This window comes from Cnephaeus nilssonii, assembly GCF_951640355.1.
Source record: "Cnephaeus nilssonii genome assembly, chromosome: 1".
Classification (NCBI taxonomy): Eukaryota; Metazoa; Chordata; class Mammalia; order Chiroptera; family Vespertilionidae; genus Cnephaeus; species Cnephaeus nilssonii.
In genome coordinates, this window is record NC_137072.1 from 19184812 (window position 1) to 19204965 (window position 20154).

The window sequence follows — 20154 nt, forward strand, 5'->3', positions numbered from 1 at the left end:
AAACAGATAATGATATGATGATTTTTATTAATGGAATTATATAGTCAACAATCCTATCTAATAAAAGAGTAATATGCAAATTGACCATCACTCCAACACACAAGATGGCTGCCCCCATGTGGACACAAGATGGCCAGCAGGGGAGGGCAGTTGGGAGGGACCAGGTCTGCAAGGGAGGGCAGTTGTGGGCGATCAGGTCAGCAGGAGAGGGCAGTTGGGAGGGCCCAGGCCTGCAGGAGAGGGTAGTTGGAGGTGACCGGGCCTGCAGGGAGGGCAGTTAGGGGTGACCAGGCCTGCAGGGGAGGGCAGTTAGGGGCAATCAGGCTGTCAGGGGAGCAGTTAGGCATCAATCAGCCTGGCAGGGGAGTGGTTAGGGGGTGATCAGGCTGGCAGGCAGAAGCAGTTAGGGGCAATCAGGCAGGCAGGCAGGCGAACAGTTGGAAGCCAGCAGTCCTGGATTGTGAGAGGGATGTCCGACTGCCCGTTTAGGCCCAATCGTACAGGACATCCCTCGAGGGATCCCATATTGGAGAGGGTGCAGGCTGGGCTAAGGGACACACACACACACACACACACACACACACACCATGCACGAATTTCGTGCACCGGGCCTCTAGTATAATATAACCTATTGTAATACAGTAATTGGTTTTTAAGAAAACTAGAGCCCTGGCCGGTGTGGCTTAGTTGGTTGAGCGTCGTTCCATGCACCAAAAGGTCACTGGCTGGTTCACTTCCCCGTCATGGCACATACCCAGATTATAGGCTTAATCCCCAGTAGGGGGCATGCAGGAGGCAACTGGTCAGAGGTTCTCTCTCATCAATGTTTCTTTCTCTCTCCCTCTCCCTGACCCTCTCTTTCTCTCTCAAACAATAAAACATATTAAAGAAAAAGAGAAAACTCAAATTATCAGAAATCATGTTATAAGCCAGTTTTTCTTTTTAATAAGGAATAATGTTTAAATACTTAAAGAGTTTCTGGCTCACAATCAAGATATTTTTACAACATGAATTTTGATATTTTAAGTGTATATAACTATAAATTTTAAAGTAATGATTGTGTCTAGCTTTTATTGAGTCCCTTTTTCATTTCATTGACACAGTTTTTCTAACATGTTGTTCTCACTTTGTGCCCATTGTTAGGACAAAATTTTTAAAAAAGCATACCATTCTTTTTCCTTACTTTTTCTGAAGTACCCAGGAGCACAGACATTAACTGTAAGGTTATGCAATTTATCTTCTTTAATTTAATCATTCCCATTATTTCCAATTCAAGTTAGAAAACGTATGCTATAGGAAAAATGCATGTGCTTTATTTCTCTGCTAATTTACAACCTCCCTTGTTTGTGGTTAAAAGCTGACACCAAATTGTATCAGTACAACCTTTGTTCCATAACCACCACTACAAAGAGAGCATCAGCCTGAATTTTTGCACAGAAACAGGGAGAATAAGAACTTGGATGTAGATTTCAGCTTTTCCTGACAGTTCAGGAAGTTCCTGTTGAAGAAGCACCAGCTGTGTCAGGGCATTCTACAAGGCAATAGAGTGTCCTTACTACGTTCCTTCAGATGATTTCATCTGTGCAACATGGAGGGCTGTCCTAAGGATTTAATGAGATAGTGCTTGTGAAGAAAACCGCATGCTGCCTGGCAGATAATAAGCATTTACTTAGTGTCAGCCATTATCATCATCATTATCATCTAATGTTAACACATAGGCATTTTTCCTGTTTTATAGATAAGTAATAATTCACAGCATATGGCAGGCACTCTTCTAAGCATTTTACATGAATTAACCTCAGCAACCATATGAATTGTCCTTTTATTATCATCCTCACCATTTCACAAACAAGGAAGCCGTGTGCCAAAGAGAGGTTAAGTGATTTCCCCAAGGTCACATAGCTGATAAGCATCAGGGCCCAGATTTAAACCGGGCAGTCTTACCCTAGATCTTAACCATATGATCTCTCTGTTGGTAAGTGTGAAGAGTCATTTTGAATTCGAGATTGTTTGACTCCAAAGCCTGTATTTTTTGTAAATTATATTGTTAAATGAGACAACTAAAACTTTTTTTTTTTGAGGACACATGCCAATGTATAATTGGAATCAATAGAAAAGAATCATCACTTTGTGGTCAGCTCTAAGTTTGCCATTAGCATATCATAAAGTTTAAAAAAAACACACCTCTATTTTAAGGTTAAAAAAACACACACCTGTTTTGAGATTTCCTCTTCTGTCACTTCTGACACTAATTGACCCTCAATCTCACTACTCCTACAAGTTAATTATTAACAAATTTTGGCAGTATTTTTTCATCTTTTATCCAACTGTATTATTTGGAAATGCTGACCTTTCTGGTATTAGTAAGAGAAAAAACTGGCTTTCTGTTTCCCAGTCATTAATTTTAAATGACAGATCAATAAGTTTGAACACTTGCTACTCGCTGGTAGTATTGTAAGTATTGCTGCGGTAGTGAAAATAAACAGAAAAGACTCACAGTGAGGGAGGCACTTGGAACATTGGTCACACAGTGACGGTGGGGGGTGATGTTGAACAGGGATTTTACCACACCACCACTGAGAGTAAAGTAGAGTGCCTTTATTGAGTAAGCAGAGGAGGACAATAGAGAAGCTCAAAAAAGGTAGGGATTCCTAATTTTGTTCAGAATTGACTCTAATTTTACCTCTCTTTATTCTGCAGGACACTGGTGTTACTAACAGGGATCTAATTAGTCGAAGAATAAAAGAATATAACAGTCTGATGAGGTGAGCGTTCCACCATGCACTAAGTTAATTTGGATATAAAATACGTAATTATTAAGAAACATTCATTCTTTCAGCAGCAAAGCGGAACAGTTGCCAAAAACACCTCGCCAGAGTCTCAGCATCAGGCAGACCTTGCTTGGTGCTAAATCGGAGCCAAAGACGCAAAGTCCACATTCTCCAAAGGAGGAGTCAGAGAGGAGACTGCTCAGTAAAGGTACGATGGTGGCATTACCAGAAGAACTTAATAAAATGATTTAAAATTGGGATTTTAATGGTATTTTCATATTTCTCTGTACTATTTTTGCTGACCTCAGCCCAGTGTGAGCTCGCTCAAGACCACTGTGGGCTGGGTCTAGGCCAGTGGGGCTTTCCCTTTAAGGTGCCAGTTCTCAAATACAAACTGAAGGAAAGTATAGCACATATTGCTACACAGCAAATGTGATTAATGCAGAGGATCAGGCGCTGTCATTTTGAGATAAATTATGTGTCCTTTTTGCAAAACTCTCACTATGAAGTTGTCAAATTGATTCTATTTCCTTGACTGTTTTAAAGAAAATCATGATACAGATTACAAAAAGGTCAAGAAATGTATTTGATAGTCACTAAATTATATGGAAGGTTAAAAGGAGTGCTATATTAGAGACGATAATACAATATTTTTGATAAATATAGGATATATTACTTATAGTACAGGACTCAGATTTATGTAAATATCAATAAAGGATTTTTTAAGTCATGATTTAAACACTTACAATTTCATTTTTTTCTTATATTGTTTTATTTTGAATAACAATCAAAAGATGAAACCAGTCCCCCAAAAGACAAAGGCACGTGGAGAAAAGGCATCCCGAGTATTATGAGAAAGACTTTTGAGAAAAAGCCTACTGCTACCGGAACTTTCGGGGTCAGATTGGATGATTGCCCGCCAGCTCATACCAATCGGGTAGGAGACACCAGCCAGCTGGGTTATCTAAAGCTGTAATTCAGTTGTGGGACTTGTGTACACGACCATTCAGATGACAGAGAACTTGTTGATTTTTATTGAGTGTTTTCCTCTTCATAGCTGACCTTAGTTTCCTCGAGCATTTCTGATCTGTAAGGATGTGTTGAGTAATTTTATCAGTAGTGCTTTTTTCTCATTACTGACTCTGAAATAGAATAATTATTCAGCCATTAGGAATATACCTGAAATGGTCAGTAAGAATTTATTTTCAAATCATGTGTTTCTGCTTTTAGCATCATAAAAGAAGGGTGAGAACAAGGACCTGATTAAGAAAGTATAATAAATGTAATTGTGTGTGTGTGTGTGTGTGTGTGTGTTTTAGGATTCATATCATGAATTGATTGATGTTATTCCCTCCACCCCTGCTTTTTTTTTTTTTTTTTTTTTTTTTACTTTATTCCTATTTATTCAACTGAGCTGTTCCCACATTCTCCTTACGTGCTCTTGCTTTCTGTTTAGACTATTATCTCCTTGTGGACCCTTCCCTTTCTGTCTTGACCTAGTTTCTCTTCCCACTGCCTCAAATAGCTCTTGCTTGTTTTATCATTTCCCAATTCTGCAGTGTCTATATTCTTTATTTTCTCTATCAAAAAGCAGCAATTTATATATTTCCTTTTGGATGGTATACCAGGGCCTTTTAGCTATGGTACACATCTACTAACTAAATATAAACTGGTACTATATTAAATAAAATATTATTTCTTGTTTTGCAGTATATTCCATTAATAGTTGACATATGTTGCAAATTAGTTGAAGAAAGAGGTCTTGAATATACAGGTATTTACAGAGTTCCTGGAAATAATGCAGCCATCTCAAGCATGCAAGAAGAACTCAACAAGGGAATGGCTGATATTGATATACAAGATGATGTAAGTTGTCTATTTCTTTGTGGGTAACTGATCCGAGGTTTTTCTTTGGTGGTATTGACTACAAAACTACTGGATTTCTATTTCTTCATACCTAGAAATGGCGAGATTTGAATGTGATAAGCAGTTTACTAAAATCCTTCTTCAGAAAACTCCCTGAACCTCTCTTCACAAATGGTGAGTGAACGCCCACAAAAGAAACCAGATGAAACAGTCAAATATTACATTGTTGGAAAACCATAGAATATGAGATTGAAGCAGGAGAAAATACGTTTGTCAAAGGAAATAAGAGATCTTGTTTAGTTTTTATTTAGATACAAGGCATAATTTTGTACTATTTTTTTTTTGTCATGTGGATTTTTTTCTCCTGATAAACATTAATGAAAAGCAGAGTTTCAAATAATTCTTTACACTCAGTAAAATATATATTATCTTGTTCATCCACATTTGTAGTCAAGTTAAAAAGAAAATTATTGTTTTCAGTCAAAAGTCTTCAGACCTAATAAGATACAGTAAGTAGAAAAACGTTTTCTCAGTCAAGCCAAATATTTGACTTACATAAGACACTGTACTAGATGTTTGTGGTCAGGGAGAGAGAAGAATATACAGAGTGTGTAAATGCAGGAGTACCTCAGAGAACTCACATCTTAGAGAATTTCCTTTGATTTGATGATAAGGGTTTGAGGATCATTAAAAACTATGGCAGTATTAGTAACTTACATCTCAAAGGCTATTTAGATTATATACAACTCACCTAAGCAATTTAAGATAAACTTGCCTTATTGTTCTTATTGTTGTCAGATAAATATGCCGACTTTATTGAAGCTAATCGGAAAGAAGATCCTCTAGATCGTCTGAAAACGTTAAAAAGACTAGTAAGTATCATTTTTCTATTTCTGGGGGTATACCTAAAATTCAGCATCTAAATCCATCCTGAAAATAATATGTTTCAGATTCACGATTTGCCAGAACATCATTATGAAACACTTAAGTTTCTTTCGGCTCATCTGAAGACAGTGGCAGAAAATTCAGAAAAAAATAAGGTATGTACCACCAGTGGCTTTAGGTGAAAAGATAGTCTTCATTGCTTCGTGCCAAGTAATCAAAAATAGGGTTATAATTCAACAAAAGCTCTAAAATGCATCATATTCGCTGATCAGTCCCTCTAAAGATCACTCTGAAAAGCAAAAGACCCCAAAATATCAGTTGTCACCATTTTTTAAGACATTTCTGTTTCATTTATCCAGCAAGAAAAATGAAAAAGCCAGAAATTTGACCTCTTTTATTTTCCAACTGTATATCAATATTTTGAATAGGCAACATTTGCATGACACAACAGTCGATGTATCAAATTGTGTACAGTGAAAAAATAACAGATGTTTTTGTTTAGTTTTAAGCAGATAAGACCTTTTTTGGTTGTTTTTAACACTATCCCATTACCTTTATTAAACACATCTATATTTGTAATTCCTTGCTTTTTTCTAATACTCAATCTATGTTTAGTTTTTCCTGATTGATATGTGGACCTTGTTTGGATATTGATTTAAACAAACAGCTGTAAAGACATTTCTTTAAATCATCATCCAATCAAGGTCCACGCATTGTGTTTGATACATTATTATCTTAACTTTTCATCATTCTCATCACTCATTGGTGATTGTTGCCTCAATCCATTATATCATCAGAGATGGCAAATGATGATTCTCAGGCATTACTGCTTAAAATACTTAAACAGCCATTTGGTTTCTGGAGAAGAAAAGTCGCCAGAATACCGCCAGTTTGGGGAAACTGCTGTCACTCCTCTTTCTAAGGGCGATACCGGCTTAACGTAGAGAACAATGCTCTGATACTCGGGAAGACAGTTGTTCACAGTTGTTATAAGGCTGGGTTGTGAGAACAGTGTCAACCCTGTCACCTATAAATTGAGAAGATTACAGTGTTATAATTTCCTTTAGACACTCAGTTTCCTCAAGTGATACGGCTATGGAGGAGGGAGGGAGGGAACACCTATATTAATTGATTGTACTACTTCCAGAACTGCATACAGTAGGAGCCGAATAGTTCTCAATATGATTAAAGGTGAAATATTTTCTAATTCTTTCAGCATTTCCCAAAGTATACTATGTCATTTGTCAGTTTTGCTGGATGTTAGTAGGAGTTATTGGTCTAATTAGTTTATGAAGCATGAATTAAACAAAATTTAACTGATTTCTTTACTGCAGATTTTTTTTTTAGAATCTTTAATATATTAATTAACACTGTGAGTCTTGAATAAGGATATAAGGCACTTCATTCCCTAGACTTATTTGACTACACATTGTGGAACATCTTTCAAAAAATACATAATTTAAATAATTAATGAATAAATAATCTGTGAACTACTTATGTTAGTTTTATATGGAAATCAGCTAAAACTGTATATATAAATAATAATGCATGTTATCATTAGCCTAGAAACTTAATGAAGTCATAGACAAGAATCTAGGAAAATTTTACATAGACCTTCGAGATGCTGGACTTAATGTTTTTTGATCGAAGGATAAGATGACTACACCTTCTGGGGAAATGAGAACCATGTATTTTGCGCCCAGTTGAAGTAAACCCTTCCTGCAGTCATATTTTTTCCCCGCTAAGTTAGCTTTCTATGTGAATGCTGACCTCAATCACAATTTCTCCTTATTTCTATTCAGTAAGCATCATATGATACATGTATTGTGGTAGTTAACGTATTAGATGCACAACAATTGCTTCAGAATCAGAAAAGATCTGTGGGTTTTCCACTTTGTACCATATCTGAAAGGTGTGTGTGCATGTGTATGCCTCTCACAAGATAGTATGGTAGTGTGGTTCCTTAAGTAATTTTTTTTTTCAATATGGCTTTTGAGTTCTGTGGTCATTTTTAACCCCCTTAATATGTTTTCAAGGACTGGCTGAAGTTATTTAAGATTTTAATCAAATCGTAAGTTCAAAATATTACAGCAGACACTATAAGATATAACAAAGAAAAACAAAATATCCACACATTTGATAATTGTATAATTTAACAAGGAATAGAAATATCATGGTAATGAATATACAAACATAAGCATGTAATATTGAGGCATTCAGATTGGCTCACCGATAGGCAAAGAACTTCAGAACATGTGGTTGAAGTAAAAATTAATTCAGAAGGAACACTTCCAGACATTTGATTTTTATATATTAGGGATTTTAGTGGGCAAATTTGGAAAATTTTATGTATCTTTAAGCACTTTTCTACTTTTTTTTAGCCTTTGAGGAAAGGGTGTTGTTTCCATGTTCTTTTCTGAGTTTTTTCCCTTCGATATTAATATTTTTGTCAGTTAATCTAGCTCCAGAAATACTAGTTTAGAACCAAATCAATTGCTTTCTATCAAAGACATCTTAGAAGAAAGGAATGCCAATTAAATGTTTTACATTATCATGAAAGCAGTAAAAAGAAGTTATGTAGACATTAGCTTATGGGAAATCCTGACTAGGAAGCATGTGTTTTTAATTTAAATTTTTTATTGTTGACACTATTGCAGATATCCCTCAATCCTGCCCCTTTTCCCATCACCACCCAGTCCCTGCCCCCTGTATTTTTTTGTACATATCAATCAACCATTCATTCTTCTTTGAATTCTTTTTCACCGAAAGAACCTGTCAGAAATAAAATGCCAAACATGCAATGGGACTTTAAACCTATTTTCTTAAGAAAAATATGTGGTATTTTCCAATATTGTCCTTTCTTTCAGATGGAACCAAGAAACCTAGCAATAGTTTTTGGCCCAACTCTGGTGAGAACGTCTGAAGATAACATGACGCACATGGTCACCCACATGCCGGACCAGTACAAGATCGTGGAGACGCTCATCCAGCATGTAAGTTGGGCTTCGCCTCATCAAGAGCATTCTTTTTCTGCAAGCTGCTGGTGGAACCGAATTTGGTTAAATACAATTTTTAAGAAAATTACTTTTTTCTGTATACCATCCTCCAAACTATAGATATATTTAGGGGGTTATTTAATTTCTCTTTTCACCTTTTTTATTTTAAATTTTAGCATGACTGGTTTTTCACAGAAGAAGGTGCTGAAGAACCTCTTGTAAGTATGTCCCTCAGCGTTTGTCCCCTGTTGTTTTCATTTGGGACGCGAGATCCTGGCGCTACAGCAATGTCAACCTCCTGCCTGTATGCTCTTGCCTGCTTTGCGCCCTGGAAGCAAGTCTCTAGCTCCTCAGTTTCTAAGCTAAAGAAAATACAAGTACGATGGTCATTTTATAGTTAATTATATCTAAAGAAGGTAAAAAATTACGCTCATGTGCTCCACTCAATAATGTGTCTTTTATTAAACGTTGCTTGAATTTTAAAGAAAGTATCTCTGAAGAGATGATGAAGTGATCTTTGTTTATTAACCATAGACAACAGTGCAGGAGGAAAACACAGTGGACTCCCAGCCAGTGCCAAACATAGATCACTTACTCACCAACATTGGAAGGACAGGCGTGTCCCCTGGAGATGTATCAGGTAACTCTTGCCTGGGCAGTGTCGATCTCTAGGTTAACATTCTTATAACGTGAAAGAGCAACTCAATCATAAGTAACAATTCACTATGATTTTTTTCCCTTTTCTCCTTCTTTTTCCTTTCTAATAAGAAACTTAATCTCCCTTTTCTGATTGATCTTAATTATCTTCCAGTGACTCTAATTGGCAGTGCATGGAGTTGTAATGCTTGTCAGAATGGAAATATGAGGGAAATGAGCATGCGAACCACTGTTTTGTTTTGTTTTTTTTTAATTCACAGTTTCCATGTAATAGTCATCACAAGGTAAAACAGATATATGCTACTGAGTATGTGGTTGCTGTGACGGCAGAAAGTATGATCTAGGCTGCATAAGTAGCTCTTACCTTGAGCCAGACGTTCTGTTTCAAAGCAGCAAGTAAAATAAGTGGAACTGCTAATGGGCACCATTTTCAGAAATACAGTATAGTATTTGTCACTGTAGATGTCACAGTAAAAGTCAATCTATGACGTTTTCTGTTTTCTCTTGCCGCTCGAATGTTTGGTTAAGTATTAGTTCTTGTAGGCTCTTTTGATGAATATTTTCTCCTGCCAAACTGTTGCACTAACCGAGCATGTTGTTTTACACAATGTTCTCCCTTTGTCTCTAGTTCTTGTTCTAGTCCTAAAGGGTTTTTTCAGCACTTACTGACACAGGCAAATCTATACTGATGTTGAACAGGCGAAGTGGGAGGAGTCTATCACACGGTAATGTCGCTAGTGGATTCTGTGGTGTCCCTGATGGACAGCTGGAACTGTAGGAAGAAGGAGGATTGCTGTCCACACTGTAGCTGCCTTGTCTGCAGAAACCCCCGATTCTTGTAAATGCAAACATCGTTGATCTGTGGTGTAAATTTTCTCTTAAGATTCTTGTAAACAGATCAATACTACTTTCTTAAAAGTTTTTCTGCTGTTTCTTGTTATTTCTGAAGCAGACCGTGAGGAGAAATAGCATGGTATGGTCTACCAGTTCTTAAAGTCATAAAGCATTTAGCCATGTGTTAAAAGGGGCGTGGCACGGGGCTCAGCTCATTAATTTTGGAAATCAGTTTCCCTAAAGTCAAAACATAAAATTTCAAAATTGGTGTGATCCAGAATAGTGCTAGCCCCTTCCTACCCTCTTTATAATTGTATAATCTGAGTTTTTTGCCAGACAGTAAAATTATGGTCTCCATTCTTCCATTTCCATATTAGCATTTGTTAATAGATAATTACAAAACTGGTAGCAATTTAAACAAACTAGTCAAAAGGATCCCTGACTGCACAGATATGAAACTGGGGTCTAAAGCACAAAGATCAGCATGATTTAATGTAAAACCAAAGTAACCTGGAAGCAAGGTTATCCTGATGCCTGTTTTGCATCCATATGCATAGAGTATGCACTTATAAAATTTAAGTCTGACAAAAATCAACATAAATACACCGAGTATGATTGTCTCAATTTGTAGCTAGGGCAGCTAAGAATCTTAAACGTTCTACATTGTGTATCAGTTTCAGATACAGGATGTGGTACATAGCAATTCTTAAAAGGTCTTCAAGCTTCTTTATTGCTAGATTTACTATTTAGAAGATTGAATAAACACTAGTACTTCTGTTCTCGTTTAGCACAGGGCTCCTTTGCCATTCCTATCATTGAGCTGATTCTGCCTACAATTCACAGCATCCTTTCATGGCGGTGGCTTTCTGTGGTGCAGCTTGCATCTTTGTGAGCTCTGACTATCCACTGTGTTCAATGGTTCTGTTTGAGTTTTGCTTTCCCATTTTGTTCTGTGCCTGTCTTTTCCATAGTTTGCATTGTTTGTTGAAAGGGGTAAAGATGGACTAATACTGACCATGTTTCATTTAACTTCTGACAGATTCAGCTACTAGTGACTCAACAAAATCTAAGGTAAATTGTTTCATACAATTGTGAAATATTTTAGGGGGGGATTTTTTTTTGGCTGATTGTTATGATTAGTATACAAATGCATCCCTGTCTGTATCAAGTGACACAGAACAACAAGGTCTCATAAAGGAAAAATTAATTTCTTGGAATAGAATATGATAGAAGTATACTGGATTATGAGTTGGAATATCGGGTTTCTGTCAGCATATTTTAGCATAATACAAAGAAGTAGGCTTTAGTTTCTTACTCCTTTTTTTTTCTTCTTTTTAATCCTTATCACCTGAAGATACTTTTGCATTGATTTTTAGAGAGAGTGCAAGAGAGGGAAAGACAGAGAGAAATATCAATGTGAAAGAAACACAATTGGTTGCCTCCTGCACATGCCCTGACCAGGGCCCGGGCCAGGGAGGAGCCTGCAACCGAGGTACACGCCCTTGACTGGAATCAAACCCAGGACCCTTAGGTCTGCAGGCCGACGCTCTACTCACTGAGCCAAACGGACCAGGGCTATTTTCTTACTCTTCAATGTGAAAAATTTCTAACATACAAAAGTAGAGAGAATAGTACAATGAGTCCCCAACCCCCCATTATCCATTCTCGACAATTGACTCATGACCAACTTTATTTCTTCTGCACACCATGCACTTGCCTCCTCCTGGGACTATTTTAAGGCAGATCTTGAACATCATATCCTTATATGTGTAAATATCTCAGTAGTAATATAGACTTTTTTATTATTATATTTTTATAGAAAATATTTTTTATTTCAGCAAAATCACTAATTTTGTTTTTTATGACCAATATTTTTAACATAATTTGTGTTCTATTGACAACACCACCAAATTACACAATTTTTTAGTAGTTTTTAGGAAGTTTTTGTAGTTTTTAGAAAGTATTTTGTTAATTTAACTTATCCAAACCTTGTTTTGTTGAGACAGTAGCAACCAGAAGTATCAATAAATTTTTAAAAACATTTTTCTATTTGGACATGAGATATAAATTTTACTTACGTGTAAATAATAATAATGGGACTGCATACCATTAATTATAATTTTTGCAGAAAATGTTACAAAAGTATTTTAATCAAATCAGATTATTCACTGTCACTTATATTGTTATTTTCACCATTTTTCTTATTTTGGATAATTTTAAACCTACAGAAAAGTTACTAGAATAATGGTTAGCATCCAAACCTTTTATTCTAGTCTCATTGGTTGGTAAATACATGATATGTATTTTTCCCCTGAATTATTTGAGTTACTTAATAGACTAGCTAACACCTTACCCCTAAATATTTTCCCAGTTGTCCAAATAATGTTCTTTGCTTATTTTTTTATTTCTTTATACAGAATGCAGTCAAGAATAACTCCTTGCATTTAGTTGTCATGTCTCTTTAGACTTCTTTAGAACAGTTTCCCCATCTTTTTTTTTTTTTTCTGGAATATAAGATTTTACATTTCAAACCTCTTTGAAATTCCCACTTTCCCTCTTATTAAATGCATATTGCTTAACCTGTTGTGATAGCTGTCTCTTTATCTTAATCATGGTGCTGTTTATACCATGCCTGCAAAATAATGGATATCCAAATGGTGTAACTCTTTGTAACAGTTTTTTAATTATAAAATATTCATTTCCCCCAACACGTATGTGATCACAGAACATAGAATTTAAAAGGGAATCCTAGTAAGTCTTCAAGAAAACACATCTAATTTCAATCACTTGCTTAGTGCCAATCACTTAGTCAATCACTTGCTTAGTGCCAGATAAACTCCTGGAAGGATAGTTGGGTCTTCTTCACAACCACTGTCGATCCCTGTGATCTTTAGCAGAATATGTTAAAATGTGAATGACCATTAGAAAAGTGTAGGATAATTAATTATAAAACTCACAACTTACCAAAAACAAAGTTCTGTTCATCTATGATTTCATTTTGGAGAATTCTTTTTAATATGGCAGCCTACATTTTTACTTTATTTTTCAAAGACTTCAATATAATAGTTCTTGCTTGTTTAAGTTTTTTATGACAGCGGAGAAATACACTTCCTGTTAGTCAGCATGCTTCCTGCCTGCCTGCTTGTGTCAAATGGTGTGTGGTGTCTCAGAGGGAAGGCGGGGGTGGGTGGGTGGGAAGAGATCACCAAAGAACTGTGTGCGTACATGCATAACCCATGGGGTGGTGAAGGCCTGGGGCAGGGGGTCAATGGAGGAAGAAAGGGGACATGTGTACTACTTTCAACAATAAAGATTTTTAAAAATAAAGTTTCAAAAAAGGACAAATAATGGTGTGTGGCAAACCAATAATTTTATTGACCCCTTCCACCACCGTTGATTTAGCCTATAGGCATTATGAGCAAATTAATTGAGTAATTGTTCTCAGGAACCAGTTATGCACAGCCAACAAAGCCAGTACTTGGCACCACAGCTTTACCAATAACAGTGCACTGGAGTGTTTCTTTGGTAAGGTTTCATTGACTGTATGTTATTTGAATTTTCTGATTTTGTTGTTATCTTGAGATAAATGAAGACATCACCAAACTGATTTACCTAAGACAAGTTCCTGAAGTCCAGCCTGGCTGAACTGATGGGAGACCAAAGAGTTTCCTTATCTTAATGAGCTGATTGAATATAGTATCTGTATTCTATGCTGTCTATAATTAGAAAGTTGAGTCAGTCATAAGGTTTTAGTAACCTGTTTCAGAATATCAGCTATGTCGGAACCTTAACGCTTACACCGGAAAGCACCTGGAGAATGTGTGAGCACCGCAGAAGCAGGGCAGGCGGTAGGCACAGGGAAATGAACAAGAACAGGAGCGCTGGATGGGACTGAGCACAAAGTACTTCTTTCCGAGATAGTTGTCTCTGAGCTGTGACTTGGCAGTTAAATAACACCTGTATGACTTGGCAATAAATACCACCAGGCAAGAAATGGGAGTAGGTAAATAAAAAGTAAAATGTATGTTAAAAAATTACCTTAAAAGGAAGTACAATAAGTGAATTACATTTTTTTAAAGAGGGCAGTACTTTATTCCCCGTAGAATTCAGTAAACACTATGTTCAGTAACCGCATACATCCCATAAGCATTTGACAAATAAGTGGAATATCACACAATGGTCATTTCCATTCCACATCCTCCAAGCATTTGAAAAAATGGCTCTTCTAAACAAAGTGTGGGCTATTGCATTTGGCGACTTCATCAACCGAAACCCTTTTAATGGAGGTGATGTAAAATCAAGCTAGTGAAGCACCTTAAGATCCTTAACGTATTTTCAGAAAAGCATGTCTTGTTTTTAAGGACAGTTGTTCTCCGAGTGCAACAAATTACAGTTTCACAACAGGAAGCTGTAATTGTATCAGTAATTAGTCGGCGTTTTTGTTTGTTTGTTTGTTTGTTTTTACTGTTACTTAGGAATTGTGATGCCAGTGCAGATAAGTTTCAAGGTAGATGATGTTTTGTTAACACTAAGTAAGAGGAGTAGAGTGCTGACAGTTGTTAACTGGGTCTTTAAGCCTCCGAATATTTATATTAATAAAGTAGAGGTGTGAATTACATTTCCTTAGTGCTTCTAGAGCTTCAGTTGGGGGTGATTCAGTAAGAAATATTTGGGGTAAAGCGCTTTCAGAAAATGAAGTCGATCGCGTTCTTATGCTCAATTTCTGGTCGCTCCCCAGGGTTCCTGGGGGTCCGGAAAGGACCAGTATAGCAGGGAACTGCTCGTGTCCTCCATCTTCGCCGCTGCTAGTCGCAAGAGGAAGAAGCCGAAAGAAAAAGCACAACCCAGCAGCTCAGAAGACGAACTGGACAGTGTGTTTTTTAAGAAGGAAAACGCAGAGCAGTGTCAGAACGATACCAAAATAGAATCCAAAAAGGAGAATGAGACATCGGGCAGGAAGCAGAGGACCGCCCTTTCCAAAGACAATAATGCCAAGAAGGACAGCGGCGCCGCCAAGGATGCGAAGACACCCCTGCAGAAGGAGGGTGTGCCCGCCGAAGGACCCGCACCCCCGCACACTTCCAAGCACAGCCGGTCACCACCGCCCAGCCGCCGCCTCCCGGCCCCGAAGGAGGGCCCGCGGGCCCGGGGCGCGCAGAAGGCCTCCCCGGGCGAGGAGACCGGGTCGGACTCCGGCACTTTGCTCAGCGCCTCCTCCCAGGCGTCCCTGGCCAGGCTTCCCACGAAGACATCCGCCAGCCCCGAAGCCAGGGGCGGGGACTTCTTGGCCACGGTCGGCACCATCACCTCGGATTATTCCACCACGTCGTCGGCCACGTGCCTGACCAGCCTGGACTGCAGCCGGCTCAGCCCCGAGGTGCGCTCCGTGGCCGAGAGTAAGGGGGACGAGGCGGACGACGAGAGGAGCGAGCTCATCAGCGAAGGGCGGCCGGTGGAGACGGACAGCGAGAGCGACTTCCCGGTCTTCCCGGCGGCTTTGGCGCCCCACAGGCCGCTCCGGGGGAAGCCGCTGCAGGAGGCGCCCCAGGCGGCCCGGAGGGACTCGGAGGGCAGCGAGCCGGGCACGGAGGGCAGCCTGACGCCCAGCCTGGACGGCCGCCGGCCGCCCTTCAGCTCCCACAAGCTGATCGAGTGCGACACGCTGTCCCGGAGGAAGGCGGCCCGGGTCCGGGCGGACGGCGGCGGCCCGGGGGACGCCAGGGCGGAGAGAGAGGCGCCCTCCATCGCCAAAGTGTTCGACGTGATGAAGAAGGGAAAGTCCACGGGGAGTTTACCAGCACCGGCCAGGGGCGAGTCCGAGAAGCAGGAGCCCACGTGGAAGACAAAAATAGCGGACCGGCTAAAACTGAGGCCCCGGGCCCCCGCCGATGACATGTTCGGGGTGGGAAGCCAGAGACTGAACGCCGAGGCCGCCCAGAGGAAACACATCAGACGCCGGCACACGCTCGGGGGCCACCGAGACGCCGCTGACATCAGTATTTTGAATTTCTGGAGAGTGCCGGAGCCCAGCGGGGAGGCCGAGCTCTCGGCGGTGACGCGGTTAAAGCCCAGGTGCTCGGCCCGGGACGGGTCCATCTCCGACTGGCTGGCGAGGGAGCGCCTGCGCACCAGCGCCTCGGACCTCAGCCGGGCGGGAGCGGGGGGCTCCCCGCCGCAGAGCTCGGGCGCGGCAGAAATCCCCGCCACCGACCCGCCTGATGCCGGCGGTTCTCCCAGCCCCGTGGCTTCCACTCACAGGCCCCTCCTTTCCATACCACCACAGCCCCCTGACCAAATCAATGGAGGAAGCTTCCAGAACATGAGCCAGCATGCGAGTTCTGCAGGGAATGCCCAACCTCACAAACTGTCCGAGTCCCCAGGCAATAAAGCACAGCTCCATCCCTGTCTTTAAACTGGGGTAATGTTCCCTACAGCAAATAAAAAGCTACTGTTACATGTTCCAGTAACTTTGTAAATATTTTCTTGTACCAGAATTGTTGTTATGCAGCCCTCATTTGGGCTGGTTTTGTCATTTTGCACTGTGAAATAGCTTTACAGTGCATCACCACAGCCAGAAGAACATATATATATATATTTAAAGCTATATTGGATAGTTGTATACAAATGAGTAAGGTATTTGTTGCAACTTACTACATGGTGTATACCCAAGATGACTGAAGAAAACAGCTGGCAGCAGTGTGCCGCGGATTTGTTCTTTTGGTTTCATCACTAACAAAAGTGCCTCATCATAAAAATCCATTTGGTCTTTAGGGTGCCATATTGTTAAAGTTAGATGACTTACATGGAACTAATGAGTGCGTTTTAAGGGTAACAAATTTCACTACATGTACCAGTTTTAACACAGTTGGATACAGAACTTCCATTCTTTAGTCATTCCAGGTGGATCTCAGTTTTATATTCAAACTTTTAATACAGTTTTTGAGTTTTGTGTGACTTGAATTTTTAATCTTTCTGTAAAATACGTAACTTAAATGATCATATTATATGTGTATCTTTTCTTCAGATACCAGATTTGATATAAATGTTGTAACATAGGTGTGTAGATAGTCGCCTGGATGGAACTGGCTTCTTTATTGAGAAGAATATAATTCTGCATGAGGACTTAATGATCCCAACCGTGTCATGCCTGTGTGCATACCCAATTAAACACTGGAAATAAAAAATTGTTTTGGTGATCTTGGCATGGCTTGAAACTCATTCTAATATATTTTTTAATGTGATCCATTTATAACTACCTTAGTTGGTCCTGACTTTAAAAAATTACCTACTCTATTTATATATTCTCTCTCTCTCTCACTTTTTTTTTTTTTTTTTTTTTTTTTTGGTGGCTGGCAGAGATCTCTTATAAATGTTTACATTGGCCTAACCTCACTTTGTACACAGGTAACTTTCGTAGCTGAAGTAATATCGTAGTCTCCACTTGTCTGTGGGAGAGATGTTCCAAGACCCCAGCGGACAGTGCCAAACCCCAATCAGCTTCTTCAACTCCGCGGGAAATGTGGCAGCAGCTTCCTCAGCAGCAGACAGCCCCTCTTCGAACATAATTTTTATGTCCCTCAGTTCAGAGCTACTCCTGAACCTGTGCAACCGTCCTGACATGCAGTAAATGGCTTGCTGTCATTTGTTTCAGGGAATCCCTGCTGAAATCTTTCTACAGGCTCAGAGCTTTCTGGCCAACACATTGCCCTCAGTCAAACATATTTTTGATGCACGTCTTTCCCCCACAAATTGAATGCCTTTCCCATTTTAACTTATCAAACCACAGTGTGGCAGTAACATTTGCAGTTTGAGGTGCAACAGCAAAACAAGCATGAATTTCTTTTTCCTTCTTTACAATTTAATAGATAGATTTGTTCTTACCACAGATCTTAGCAACCTCAGCAAACAATTTCTTTTCTTTTCTTATTGAGAATGTTCACTTAAAGAAAATACTTTTCGGCTTCTCCTTGGCATATCCAAGTTGCCAGTATCATTACTCTTGCACTTTGGGGGCACAAACACTGACAGGTGGTTGGATGATCGAGCCTATGGCTGCCAAGGGACTAAGGGGCAGCGAGTATCTACGGGGTGGAGACCCTGGGCCCAGGGGTGATTCAGGTCCTGGGATGGAGTGGAACAGTGAGAGATTTCATCACAATACTCAAACTGAGCAATTTAAAATGTATGAATTGTTCATTTCCGGATTTTTCTATTTAATATTTTCGGGCCTTAGTTATTTGACTACAAACTACTGAACCCACAGGTAATGGGGGGGGGGGGGTTCGAGTTAGGGAGATAACAGTGAAAAGAACATGAATTTGGGAGTCTAACCAACTCTACTTTCTAGATATGTGAACTAAGACAAGTTATTTAACTTCTCTGAATTGGTTCCCTCATATAAGCAATGAAAACAACCTGTTTTTCAGGATTATTAGATTTAAATGCGAGACTATTCCAGACAGTGCCTGCCACATGCTACTTGCAAAATATATCAAAGCTATTACTCGAAATAATGGGTACTTAAAAATCTTAGAATGTTAAGACTGGGAAGGCCTTAAAAATCATTAAATCCAGCCCTGGCCGGTATGGCTCATTTGAGCATTATCCTATGCATCAAAAGGTCGCCAATTCAATTTCCACTCAGGGCATATACCCAGGGTATGGGTTCAATCCCCGGTCCAATCGCTATGTTTCTCTCTTTCTCTCTCCCTCCCTCCTTCTCCCTCTTTCTCTAACATCAGTAAAAATATAAAATCATTAAATCTAGCGGTACTCAACCCTGTCAGACCCAATATTCTCTTTTTATAAAATATATTTTATAATTTTTTTTACTACCGTATTTTCCTGCGTATAAGACGACTTTTTAACCCAGGAAAATCTTCTCAAAAGTCGGGGGTCGTCTTATATGCTGGGTGTCATCTTATAGGGCGGGTATATCCCAAAATCTATATTTTAACTGGAAAAGTTGGGGGTAGTCTTATACGCCCAGTCGTCTTATACGCTGGAAAATACGGTACTTTGAAATGAAATTCATAGTTAATATAATATCTGTATAACATCTACATATATAACTTGTTATTTATTCAATATATGAAATTAGAGGCCCAGTGCATGAATTCGTGCATGGTGGGATCCCTCGGAGTGGCCTATGGAGATCGGGCCCCAGCTTGCGCCCCCAGCCTCATAGCCCTGCAGTCCCGCCTGGCACCCCACCTTGGCCTGCTCCACCATCTCACCTGCGGGGTGATGGGTTGGGACTGGGCCCCCTGCCCAGCTCCCTCAGCACCTGGGAGCCGGGTGGCAGCCCTGCCCCCCACCACCACCGCTGATTGCCGTCTGTGGGGCAATCAGTGGGGCAGTCAGGCTTCCGCTCACACCCGCCTTGATCTGGCGCTGCCCGCTCACCTGCTCCACCATCCTGCCGCAGTCCTGCTCTCGTCGGGGCCCATCGGGGCCGGCACTGCCTCCACTGCTGCCCGCTGCCAGCACCGCGTTGCTGACACCTGCCATGCTTGGCACTGCCCCCTACTGGTCAGCACATGTCATAGCAAGCAGTCGAACAACCGCCCGAGAGGACAATTTGTATGTTAGGCTTTTAGTAGTATTATATAGGATAGATTATGATTTTCTTATGTTAGAAAATAAAAGGAAAGTTATAAAAAATATTTCAATATGTGAGATAGATGTTTGCACCAATATATATAGCACTAACGATGCAATAACTTCATGTACCATAAATAGTTTTGCTGTTGGTGATGTGATTTTTCTTAAATGATGTGCCATTCTTGGGCAAATTCTTAATAAAATAAAGTACACTTTTTTTTTTTTTTTTAGTTTACATGGTAGATATGTTCCTGACAAAGTCAGTGTATTATTAAAATCATCAAAGATATCTATAAAAATGAAATTAGGTTTAAGGCCCAAGATCATTGATTTTCAGCCTTTCTTGTTTCCTAATTTCCATTGTGATTATTTCCTTTAACCTGTGAATTATTAGATGTGTATTGTTTAGTTTCCAAACATTTGGAGACTTTCTGTTTCTAGTTATCTTAAGAAAAAACACACAACTTGACTTCTAGCGTAATTCCACATGATCATTAAACATACTCTAATAGTTTTCAGTTGTTTGAAATTAATTGAGACAT

At 39.6% G+C, this 20154-nt stretch overlaps 1 protein-coding gene across 6 annotated transcripts in view; it reads left to right on the top strand.

Moving 5' to 3' along the window:
- Positions 1-16611, top strand: part of ARHGAP21 (Rho GTPase activating protein 21) — a 142562-nt gene extending 125951 nt beyond the window's left edge. For 5 of the 6 annotated variants that reach the window (XM_079770346.1, XM_079770351.1, XM_079770347.1 and 2 more), the window contains 12 exons: positions 2701-2765; positions 2840-2979; positions 3566-3708; positions 4482-4637; positions 4733-4811; positions 5436-5509; positions 5588-5677; positions 8390-8515; positions 8695-8736; positions 9053-9158; positions 11049-11080; positions 14748-16611. In XM_079770346.1, the coding sequence (XP_079626472.1) occupies positions 2701-2765; positions 2840-2979; positions 3566-3708; positions 4482-4637; positions 4733-4811; positions 5436-5509; positions 5588-5677; positions 8390-8515; positions 8695-8736; positions 9053-9158; positions 11049-11080; positions 14748-16421 (2727 nt within the window). In that variant the 3' untranslated portion in view covers positions 16422-16611. The remainder of the gene's footprint in view (positions 1-2700; positions 2766-2839; positions 2980-3565; positions 3709-4481; positions 4638-4732; positions 4812-5435; positions 5510-5587; positions 5678-8389; positions 8516-8694; positions 8737-9052; positions 9159-11048; positions 11081-14747) is intronic. The other variant, XM_079770350.1, reaches the window with a different exon arrangement.
- Positions 16612-20154: the final 3543 nt, after the last annotated feature.